Source organism: Prionailurus bengalensis, chromosome B2, assembly GCF_016509475.1.
Source record: "Prionailurus bengalensis isolate Pbe53 chromosome B2, Fcat_Pben_1.1_paternal_pri, whole genome shotgun sequence".
Lineage (NCBI taxonomy): Eukaryota > Metazoa > Chordata > Mammalia > Carnivora > Felidae > Prionailurus > Prionailurus bengalensis.
The window spans coordinates 28790626-28802481 of record NC_057349.1 but is presented as its reverse complement, the minus strand read 5'-3'; the positions used below and the strand labels follow the sequence as shown (position 1 = coordinate 28802481).

Sequence of the window (11856 nt, the reverse complement as noted above, 5' to 3'; positions counted from 1 at the left end):
TCATTGAGCCCACCTTTTCCCACCGGGTGAGCCTTCTCGGTCTCCGTGGGTGGGGCAGGGCCATAGGAATCCCCCAACCCGGGCCTAAATCTGTCGCACTCAGAAAACCCAGGCAGGGGAGCCGCGAAGACCAAGGTTAGCACCTGATTCACCGAGGGAGTCGAGGCAGGGTGGTGACTACTGGTAACAGGCCCCCGAGTCGCCCCAGGGGAAAAGGTCTGCGGGAGTTTTGGTGACCCCGATCTCCGGGGACCTGGCCTAGAGACGCGCTGCGGCCGGGTAGAGGCGGTGCCTGCGCGACCACCAGACCCCGCCCCCGCCCCCGCCCTTCAGTCTAACTCCCGGAACGCGCGCCGCAGCAGCCCCCGAGGCTTGCGCTGCGCGTGCGCTTTGGGTTTCGGCTCCCGCCGCCAAGGAGCTGTAGGCCGCGCGGGGCGGAGCGAGCGGTTGCAGCTGCCGGGAGCCAGACTACAAGTCCCAGGGAGCCGGTCCGGCCAGGGAGGGGCGCTGGGGCGCACAAGGGGCGTGCACTGGCAAAGCAAGACCATTTCCCGGCAAGGGCGCCAGTGCCTCTGCTCTGTTCGTCCGGGAAGTCCGGGTCGGACGAGCGGAAAGCCTTAGAGTCCAGGCCGGCTCCCTGGAGCAAACCCAGTGGCCTGGATGTCCCTGATTATTATTATTGTTGTTTATACTGCGAGCACGAAATTCTTCCCCAGGGCCTCCTCCCCCGCCCGCCCCACCTGCTCCTTCCTCCTCGTGTTGTAATATGCCTTTAGTGAGCCTGCGACCTCATTACCAAGGGTGCTAGAGTTCGCATTCAGCCACCATGGGGAATGGGATGAACAAGGTAACGTGTCTTTCTTTCATTTGTTCTGGTTTTGCTTACACTTTTCAGCCTTCCCCGAGGCTGGTGTTTGCTGGGCAAGGAGAGAGCCCTCGACGAGTGCCCTGCTCTCGCTCCGACCTGTCTGGCCAGGTTCCGTTCCACAGCGACTTTGACACCGGGTGCGCTTTCCCCTGGTGGGAGCGGGAGGGCGGGGCGGCGCGCCTGTCGTGGTGCTCGCGATGTTTTTGTTTTTGAGGTGCCCCCGTCTCCAGCTTCCTGCGGGCTTCTGGGTAAGCAGTCTTCCGCACCTACCCTGCCATCCTGTGTGCTGTGCGACTGAGAGCAAGCCGTGCTCTTTAAAAGCGTTGACACTTGTTCGGCGGAGACCTCAGCTGAGCTCAGAGGGGTTGTGGTTTCTTTTTCTCCCTTCCCCTTCTCTCCCAGAGTCGACTCTTGAAGCATCACCACCCACATTATTAGTAAACTAGAGTAGCTATTTAATTCCTGTTTCTTCCATATTCTTCTTCTTCTTTTTTTCTTCATGTGGACAAAGAAGTTGACAGAGACCTAAGTCCTGAGGTGTTACCTGGCAGGGGAGGGAGTTGTTGAGAAAACAGATTCAGATTTGGTTTATCCTGGATTAATATGGCTTCTGCAGCAAGGGCAACCTGTTTGGCAGTTTGTGCTGATTTTGCCTCACAGAAAATCCGTATTGGTCTCTTCTTTTTGTCTCTGTTCCCCCCCCCCCCTACTCTCCAGTTTCCCCAGAACCCCCTTCTCAGGTTGTGTTTTTCCTGACAATGGAAGATACCAGGTTTTAGCCCTGTAGTTGAGAGTTGCCTGGGGCTCATGTCACCCACAAGGTTAAGGATTTTGTTATCTGGTACTACTGGTTTAAAGGAGAGACTTAGAAAACTTTTAAAAGTCCTCACCAAAGATAAGTACCTCTTCATAGGCCTTTAAATGATCTGCCTCCATTGTATTCCACACACCCACATCTCCACACAGACTCAGCTTTCATAGTTGGTGGGTATAACAATGTGGCTGTCTTTCTTTTCTTTTTTTCTTTGTGCACTGGGGTCAGCAGTAGTTTGGTTCTTTCAGCTAGAGTGTGAAGTGGGATGGGGGAGTATTAGAACTCAAGGTTGGGAAGAAGAGTTCAGTCAGGCATAATCCTGTGTACCCAGTTAAGTTTTTTCACCTGTTTCATGTTTATTGTGTTCTGCAGACACAGTTTATGGAAGAACTGTATGATTTAGGCCTGCATATCTGAGGCTTTTGGTAACCAGAATTGTATTCCTTGTGTGTATGTATGTGTGTGTGTGTGAGTGTGTGTGTGTGTTGGGGGAGGGGGGCAGTGATCAAGATTGGAAACAGACTATTTTTCTCTTGGGTAAATACTTGCATTATGTCCCCATTAGCACTGAAATCCATCAGCACCATGAGCCTTCTGCTTGTTAAATGAAAACAACAATAAAGGTGCTTCCTTAAATTTGTGGTCTCTTTTTGCCTTCCCACTAGTTGTAGTCATACCTTAGCTTTTCTTTAGTTCTTTCTAGTTTTTTTCCACTTGACTTCTTCACTCTCCACCTTTTTCAGCATTTAATTTGTAGTATTTTAATATTATAAGTCAAAGAACATAATACCAATAATTGCCTGAATGTTCAAAATTAATTTAAGGCTTTTCAGCAAAAACAGTCATAGTCATGATTTTATCTTTTGAAGAAGTAATACATTTCTTGTTGATATTATCTTAACCATCTTGTATTGTAAACAGAGCCATTATATCTAACGTGCTGTGCTGTGCTAGTTGTAAGGGCAGAGGGAGAGTATAATGGTAAATGACACAAAGGCTTTTCATAGAACCTTTGGTATAGACCAGCAATTGAACCAACGGAGGTGTTTGCCTCCATTGTCACAAGTGAGTTTCCTATGAAATCCATGGACAGCTTGATTTCCACAAGGCAGGATGCTTTTGGAGGACACAGAGCAGTGAGGAAAAAAGAGGCAGTCAGCTTGGGCAGCTGGGTTCTGAATGAAGTAAACCAACCCTGGCAGTCAGTCAGGGGTTAAGGTGTCAGAACCAGAGGGTCCTCACATCCTACCTATAATGGTAGTACTTTCTTTATCCCACGTTTAGGTGACTAATTCAGGTTGACCGAGATAAAAACATGCACTTGGAGAAGCATTTAGAGTGGATTTCTCTGACATACTGCTCAGAGAGACTAGATTTTTGTTTGTAATGGGACATTATAGTACTTAAAATTAATAAGACAGTATAGGAGTTTCCATTATAGGTCCTCACCCAAAAGAGTAGGAGGTTCAGACCCTTGAAAGAGCTTTGCATCAACTGGGAATTTTCAAAGACTCTACAGAAACATGACATTTTCATGCAACAGGCTATTTAGTTTAACTCTAATCTCACTATAGATGTTTACTAGATTGATCTTTAGCATCTTAGTGAGGCACTCAGCATTGTAGCTATGAGCCAGACACCTGGCTTTGAGTCCAGGCTCTTCCACTTACCAGCTGGGTGACTTTGGGTAGGTGATTTATCCTCTGTGCACCTCATCTATAAAACAGGGATGAAAACAATAGCACTTCATGGGGTTATGGTGAAGATCAGATGAGTTGCTCTGTATGGGAAAGTCTCGAAATAGGGCCTGACACACCATAAACTCATTAGTGATTACAGTTTTGGCCAATTCAGAGAATCTATTTGGGAATCGTTTTAGTTGCCTGCCTTTCTCTCCTCCTTTTATGAATCTCAAACATGAAGGAAAAGAAAAGATGACTTTTCCTATTTTGCAATTAATTTGGAGCTCTGGGGAGCTTTATCAAGTTATTTTTCAGAGTCTTTAGAACTCACTCGGGATAAACTGCCATCCTAGCACAAAGAAAAGACCTCCACTAACTACCTTCACAATCAATGGAAACTAGGTTCCAAACCTAGCATTAGGAATTTAGTCATGTTACTTAATCTCTCTGATGGTCCATTTCCCACAAAGAGGAAAAGACAGACCTCCCGGGGTTATAGTCAGGGTTAGATTTTATATGCTATAGGCACATGACATGAGGCTCAAAACTAATAGATCACAAATGCTGTGTTCTCTTTCTCTACATCCTCACATCTTTAACTGGCCAGAACACAGAAGCCTCATTCCCTTAAATTGCCTGTGTAATATGCTGTGTCCACCTAACTGAGACATGATGTTTACCACACAAGAGACAGGAATGTATTGATGAGAACATCTTCCATGAGGACATGGAATATAAATAAAAACTGCTATTCTTGGAGCAGTCGTAAGAAAATCTACATTGTTTAGTTCCTAAGTTTTCTTTTGCTTTGCTCTCAGCACAGAGCCTGCTTGGATCCTCTGTCTCCCTCTTTCTCTGTCCCTCCTCCCACTTGCATGCATGCACTCTCTCTTTCTCTCTCTCTCTCTCTCAAAATAAATAGATAAATATATTTTTAAAAGATTTTAAAAAATAAAATGTGGCTAACTGCAAATGAGATGTGATTTAAGTTTAAAATACACACCAGACAGTACAAAAATTGTAAACTATTCTATGAATAATTTTACATATTGGTTACAGAAATAAGTTTGTATGTTGTATATTATAAATATTATGAATATATTCTGAATATATTTCAGTTAAGTAAAATATATTAAAATTGATTTCATCTGCTTCTTTTTACTTTTTATGTGACTACTAGAAAATTTTAAATAATGTGTGGCTCACATTGTATTTCCATTGGGCCACCACCGTGGTAAAAGACAGAGGGGTAGGGCTATCACAAAGCCTGATTTGGGGTATCTCTACCACTCTGCTGCTTCATGAGTGTGATCTTGAACAAGTCACTTACTGTTTCTGAGCTTCAATTTTTTTTACCTCCTTCAATTCATAGAGACGGTGGTTAGCTTATCTAGTTTTATTTGCTCTAAAACAAATATGATGATACCTCCCCCAGATACTACCAAGATTCTTGAGAGAAGCAAATGAGAATTTATTAGAAGACATTCCTGCAAACTGTAAAGTACAAATATGCACTGCTATCAGTGTTCTTAGATTTGTCCCATTAATCGTTATAGTGATAACACTGGTTTAGGATAGCTGTGTTCTGCTTAGGAAGATAAGGGAGTATAGTTGAGAAAGGAGTTTAGTTCAAGGGGAAAAGATCAAAGACATGAATATGCCTCCTTAAGCATATGGCAGGGTTCCTCAACTTCTACACTATTAACATTTTGGACAGGATCAATTTTTGTTGTGGGGGCTGTCCTATGCATTGTAGGAGGTTTACCAACATTCCAGGCCTTCTACCCACTTGGTGCCAGTTGCCCCCTTCCCCCATTGTGACAACCAAAAATGTCTTCAGGTATTTCCAGGTGTCTCCTGGAGGGCAAAATCATCCCCCATTGAGAGCCACGGGCCTAGGCTTCTCCACTCAGAGGAGAAGGTGTGTGTGACTTAGGACTAGATTGTTATCAAAAGGTGTAATAGGGCCTTAAAAGTTGAGAAGCTCTGTTTTTGTATAGTAAGGGGCTGGAAGGTTAGACATCCTTGTACTATGAATGCCACTGTTTCCATGTGACAGCACCTGACTTGGCCACCTTCATAATTTATTCATCTGTTCATCCCCCTGTTCATCATATTATATTATTGAACACCTGCTGTTGTCAAAGCACTGTGCTAGAGCCTGTACTGGGCTTCTTGTCAAAGACAAGAAGACCCTGCCACCTGGCCCTAGGCAGTTTACAAGAGGAGTACCTCTGCAGGAGGTGAATATACCATGTACACAGCTGTACAGATAAAAACTGCTCTATGCTGGTAATCTCTGTCTTTGGTCCTCTGTACTACCTTCTGGATATTTTTTCTTTTTAACATTATATTTTTATTTTGTATTGAAGGAAAGATGCTTAAGGCAATGTTATAAGTGCATACGAGAGTACTCTCAGTTTCTTCCTTTTGTAAATGCAAACTGGTTAAGTCCATGGCCAAATGGCATTAAGAAAGTGTGTGAAATTTAACCCTTCTGAGAATCCACCAAAACTCTCTCACTTACTCCTGGCTTTGAAACCCAGAAATTTCTGACTTGGGAAGAATTAAGATTCTCCTACCCCCCACGACCTTGTACTGCTGCCTGATCGGGAATTTTATCTCTTAAATCTGTTTGGGTGGTGTTCTTAGACTCCATGGCATCCTGAAGCACTAAGAGAAATGTTTAAAAAATAAACTCAAAATATTTACTGCCTTAGAAGTAGTATTATTTTGTTCATAAGTGCTTTTTTTGTGGCTAAGGATTTGGTTTTATGTATTTCTGTATGGCCAGTGTTAGTATAGTGTGGGTGTGAACAGTATTGATGAAGAGGATCCATTAACCATGGAAAATATTTAGCATGGTCTCAAAGTATTTCTGCAAGAGTCTGCCTTCATTTTCTATTTGCAGACAGTCTTTTATCAGAAAACAAGAATCTTTTTTGACTAGTGTAGTGCCAGAGAGCATCTTCTCTTGCAGTTCATGCTATGCTCCATCACCTTTTATTATCTCTTCATGTGCCAGACTCTGTGGCAGGCTTTTGAGACAGAGTAGGGAACACAATAGAGACCTCCTTCAAGGTCAATCAAAAAAGCAAGCAAATAATAAAATAATTTTAAGTTCTGATAAATAAGATGAAGAAAATAACAGAGTGGTGTGATGAAGGGTGTCAGGGAGTTTAGTGGTCAGGAAAGCTGACCATCTCAGGAGCTGTCATCTCATGGAGTATCTAAATGACAAGGAGCCACCCAGGTGAACAATGGAGGAAGACCATTCTCAGAAGAGGGAAAGAACAATTATTTTCCAGGAGGCCCAAAAATGATTAGGAACAATCTAGTTCTTATTATTTTAGAGTCATAGAACATTCCCAAACTGCATATACACACTTCTTGGTCTATGCTTTTCTTTCCTTCCAGGTGGTAATGATTTTCATGTGCTTTGCGTTCTTGCTTCTGGCTTGAGCTCAGACTTCATGAATTGACTGATTGATCAGCCACTTTGTCCCAGATGAACATTCTGCTCCTCCATGATCTCCTCTACAAGTCATCTTTATGCTGGAAAATGATTGTATTTCATTTTTCTCTTTATCTGTACTTAAGGATTACCAGCAACAAGTGGATGGGTCAAATGTTTTGAGTTTCAAGTTTGAATTACGAAGCTGACTGGAGTAAAAGTTTAAATATTCATGGGGTTTTTATTTTTCTTGAAAACAAAACTGTAATTTCTCTTTCTGCCGATGGCCAGTCGTGTAGCCTTCCTTTATCTTGTTGTGTAATTCTATATGGAAGAAACTAAAGAAACTGGGATTGAGCTATTCACTTTCTATTTACAGCCCTTGAAACACTAGTTTACTCTCCTGGTCTTGAAAATGGAGTTAAAAGTTGACTGAAATAGCTCTGTCACCTCTTTGCATATGTAGAATTTAAGAAACAGAACAGATGAACATGGAGGGGGGTGGGAAAGGAGGCAGACCAGCAAACGGACTCTTAACTCTAGTGAACAAACTGAGGATTGCTGGAAAGGAGGTGGGCAGGGGGATGGGTTAAACAGATGATGGATATTAAGGAGAGCACTTATTGTGATGAGCACCAGGAGTTGTATATAAGTGATGAATCACTAAATTCTACACCTGAAACTAATATTATGCTGTATGTTAACTGAAATTTAAAAACTTGAAAAAATTAAATCATAAAAGTTTAAATGCATGCAAAAAAAGTGCATCTTAAATTATTTTTAGTAAATTGGCTGTTTGATTTTGGTAAATTTAAGCCTTCCTCTGCCAGCACTCTGCTCTGGCATCCCAAAGGGACGCCACTCTCCTCCAACACTGGCCCCTGTGCTTCTCCCTCCCAATATTTAAGGTGGGTTTTTTTTTATATAGTTGATAACAGTTGAAAATTGGGCTGTTTCCCTTAAAACCTGGATGCTGGAATTGGGGGTCCCGCTCTGCATCTTTGTGTGGTCACAAAGCTATGGGGAAGTTTGGGTAAAAAGCAGGCATGGGGCTGTGGCTGAAGACATAGCAACCTGAGTTCGTGAAGGTCTCTCTTGAAGTGCCAGATTTAGGTTTCATGGTGATAGATACTTGGAACCCTGAGAAGGTTTTAATCTGAAGAGTTACATACTCAACTTTGCACCTTAGAGGGGAGTTTGAGGATTCCTTTTGAGGGACAAGTCCAGAGGTAGGGAGATCTTTAGGCGGCTGTTACAATAAGCTAGAGGAAGCTGAACAAATGTACTAATCAGAAGTTTCAAGAGGAGCAAATAAATTGGGGAGCTATTAAGGAGTAGAAGTAAGTGTTTAATGGGGTGCTAATAGAGTCCAGAGAAGGGAGGAATCTCTTGTCAGAGTGATCTCTAACTGATTCTGGGAGTGCCAATGGTGCTGCTGTTTACAGGGTGGATAGGACTTTGCTAGTCTGTGACTTGCCTGAAGGTCTGTGCAGCTCATTTGCATTTGTGCATTTTGTCTGGGTTGAAAGGCCTACATCAGGGGCTGTGGTTGTAAGCAACACAAGCCAAATGTGGTTGCTTTGGGTATAATAGGTAGGATGGCCAGGAAGGCTGGAGAACCAAATTAAGGCTACCCTGCCAGAAGCAGATCCTAGAACTTGTCTGGGGAGAGCATTTCTGGGGCTACCCAAAGATACTGCTGCTGCTATTGTTAGGCTCCAGATGTGCTACCAGCCCTGCTGCCTGTAGTGTAGGAGAGAATGCTCTGGGTTATCTCTGGTTTCCAGTCTGGAGCAGATGTGGAGACCTCTTGCACTTAGGTCACATTTCCATGTCACAGCAGCAAAGACAAATGAAAGTAGATATCTGGGTATTTGCAGCTTCTGTAGTAAAAGCTAGGCTGTGCTTCCCACCACTCTAAAGTGGGTGGTGGGGGGGATTCCTCAAACCTAAGAAAGGGCTTCCGTGGCTAAGAAACCAATAAAATAAAATAATTGTCCATTACAGTGTTTATATTTTTTTAAGTATAGCCAAGGGGGATGAGGGACCCCAAATAGTGGGGACTATTTCTCTGTTTAAAGAGAATATTGAGAACAAAGAAATGTGACATTGTAAGGCAGGACCAGTAAGGGGTAATAGGAAAATGGGGGTTACTTGACTTGGCTGCATATTAGAGAGAAATAGGGAAGATCCTTCAGGGGTAAGTTGGAACCATCCTGTGGAAGCCAAGTTGAAATTTTCAGTTAAAATTCACTTTTGGAATAGAAATACCACATGAGCCAAGAATTCTACTATTGGGTATTTACCCAAAGAAAATGAAGACACTAATATGAAAAGATATATGCACTCCTATGTTTACTGAAGTATTAGTCACAGTAGCCAAGATATGGAAGCAACCCAAGAGTCATAATAGACAAGTGGATAAAGATGATGTGAGATCTATCTATCTCATGGAATATTACTCAGCCATAAAAAGGGATAAGATCTTGCCATTTGCAACAGCATGGATGGACTTAGAGGGTATTTTGCCAGTTAAAATAAGTCAGAGAAAGACAAATACCATACGATTTCACTTATATGTGGAATCTAAAAAGCAAAACAAGTGAATAAGCAAACCAAAAGCAGAATCACACCTATAAATACAGAGAAAACACTGGTGGATGTCAGAGGGGAGGTGGTGGGGGGGATGGGCAAAATGGGTGAAGGGGGGTGGGGAGTACAGGTTTCCAGTTATGGAATGTGTAAGTCATGGGGATGAAAGGTACAGCATAGGCAGTATAGTCAAGGGTATTGTAATGGTGTCATATGGTGACAGATGTTAGTTACACTTGTGAGTGTAGTATAATGTATAGAATTGCCAAATCACTATTTTATACACATGAAACTAATGTTACAGTGTGTATCAACTATAATCAAATAAACATATTTTAAAAAATAAAAATAAAATTCAGTTTTGGCTTTCTTTTTCTAGAAAATAAAGAGTTTGCTATGAAACATCTAGAAAATGACCCAGTGAGAATATGACATTTAAAAATTAATTTGATGGGACAGAGAAGTTAGTTCAATGGATACTACTCTAGCCCATATATGAACTGAGGCTCTGATCTGGGGTGGTGGCTTTGGGCCAAGGAGCCAGGACTGTTCTGGGAATTTGTAACTCACTGGGGAGAGAGAGGCATTAAGGAAGAGAGAGGGAGGTACTGTGGTGGGAGTAGCCTCCAGGTTTTCACTCTGGGTGACTGGGAGAAAGTGACATCATCAGGAGACTTGAATTGATAATGTGGGTGGGAAGATAATGTTTGGTTTTAGATAGCCTTGCAAGGAGTGGAAGCCAGACTGGCGTTGGCTTCTAAAGGATGGATTTAGGAATCATAAAACTGGGGCACTTGGGTGGCCCAGTCAGTTAAGAATCTGACTCTTGATTTCGGCTCAGAGCGTGATCTTGCAGTTTGTGGGTTTGAGCTCCACATTGGGCTCTGTGCTGACAGTGCAGAGCCAGCTTGGGATTCTTTCTCTGCCTCTCTCTCTGCCCTCTCCTGATTGTGCTCTCTCTCTCTCAAAATAAATAAACTTAAAAAAAGGCCATCATAAAACCATGGCTCTTAGAGCAAGGAAGAGAGGTGATCTCAAGTTCTTGCTTTATTTTATTTAAAAAATAATATGAAACATATTTATTTTAGAAGAGAAAGTAGTAGAAGTACAAAAAAGAAAAGAAAAACTGGGCCATAATCTTTTCCCCAAATAACCCCTCTTGAGTTAAAAGAGTAGGGGCACCTGGGTGGCTCAGTCAGTTAAGTGTCCAACTCTTGATTTTGGCTGAGGTCGTGATCTCATGGTTCATGGGATGGAACCCCATGTTTGGGTTGTGCTGTTAGCACAGAGCCTGCTTGGGATTCTCTGCCTCTCTCTCTGCTCCTCCTCTGCACATGCTCATGTGCGCTCTCTCTCTCTCTCTCTCACTCTCTCAAAATAAATACACTTAAAAAGAAAAGTAAATTGAAGTAATGCTCGCATGAAGTTAGACCATCCAAACCATATAGAAAAGTGCAAACAGCAATACAAAGTGGCCCTACCTGGACCCTCCCCACAGTCCCCAGTGTTCCCTTTACAGAGGTAAACATGATAATGAATACATTGACTACATATACAACTTTACCTTTCCTGTATTTTTATCATGACATTTCCAAGATATGTTAAATAAAAATATATGAAAAGATATTGCTAATGGCTACACACATCTTAATCATTTTAGTGGTACTTAATCTAGAGCCCTGAAAGCTTTCCATGGCTGTCTGTGTCTGCTGCATGCAGCCTGGTCCACAATCTGGACCACAGCCTCCTGTTCTTCCTTCTGTGTCTCTCCCTCCCTCATGTTCTCTCCTGGTGGATATTGGCCTTCTTTCTCTCTACTGGCAGTTTCCATTGCTCCCCTGCCTGTCCTTCCCTCTCTCCTGGCCCACTACCCTTGAACTGCAGGTCTCCTAAGTGTTGCTGCCTCCTGGAAATCTTTGGCGATCCCAGAGTGGTCAAGTCACCTCCTCTTTCCCTAGACAAGGAGTTCCACAAGGGAAGTAGGCCTTTGGCAGTGCCATGTCTCTCTCCATCACCCCTATATCCTGAGTGCTAAGCGTGCTGCCCACGTGTGACCAGAAATCAGTAAACCATTCATCTGCTGTTATATGTTCTGTGATTTTTGGCAAATACACATGCTTATATTATAGTTCATTATAGTTGTCCATTTTATGAATCTGGAGCCATTTGTGGTCAATGTTATAAAAGAAAAATTATTCTGACACTTATTAAAAGTGGTAAAGAAGACCTTATTTGATGCTATTGAAATAGGGGGAGGTACTATTGCAAGTGACAGAACTCAACTCCCAATACAACAGGAAAAAGTGGGGATTTCTAGCCAACAGGCAAGTTGAGGGAAGGATGGAAAATTACTGAAAAGAACTTGATTAGGTATAAAAGGTATGAAATGAGCTTGACTGGATATCAAGAGTGGGAGGATTCTTACTAAACAGGCTTAGCAGGATTC

The 11856-nt window shown here is 42.7% G+C and overlaps 1 protein-coding gene across 3 annotated transcripts in view; it reads left to right on the top strand.

The window, feature by feature from the left end:
* The first annotated feature begins 509 nt into the window (after positions 1–509).
* The window catches only part of DUSP22 (dual specificity phosphatase 22), a 71408-nt gene continuing 60061 nt past the window's right edge, over positions 510–11856 (top strand). For 2 of the 3 annotated variants that reach the window (XM_043590972.1, XM_043590973.1), the window contains exon 1: positions 510–847. In XM_043590972.1, the coding sequence (XP_043446907.1) occupies positions 827–847 (21 nt within the window). In that variant the 5' untranslated portion in view covers positions 510–826. The remainder of the gene's footprint in view (positions 848–11856) is intronic. The other variant, XM_043590971.1, reaches the window with a different exon arrangement.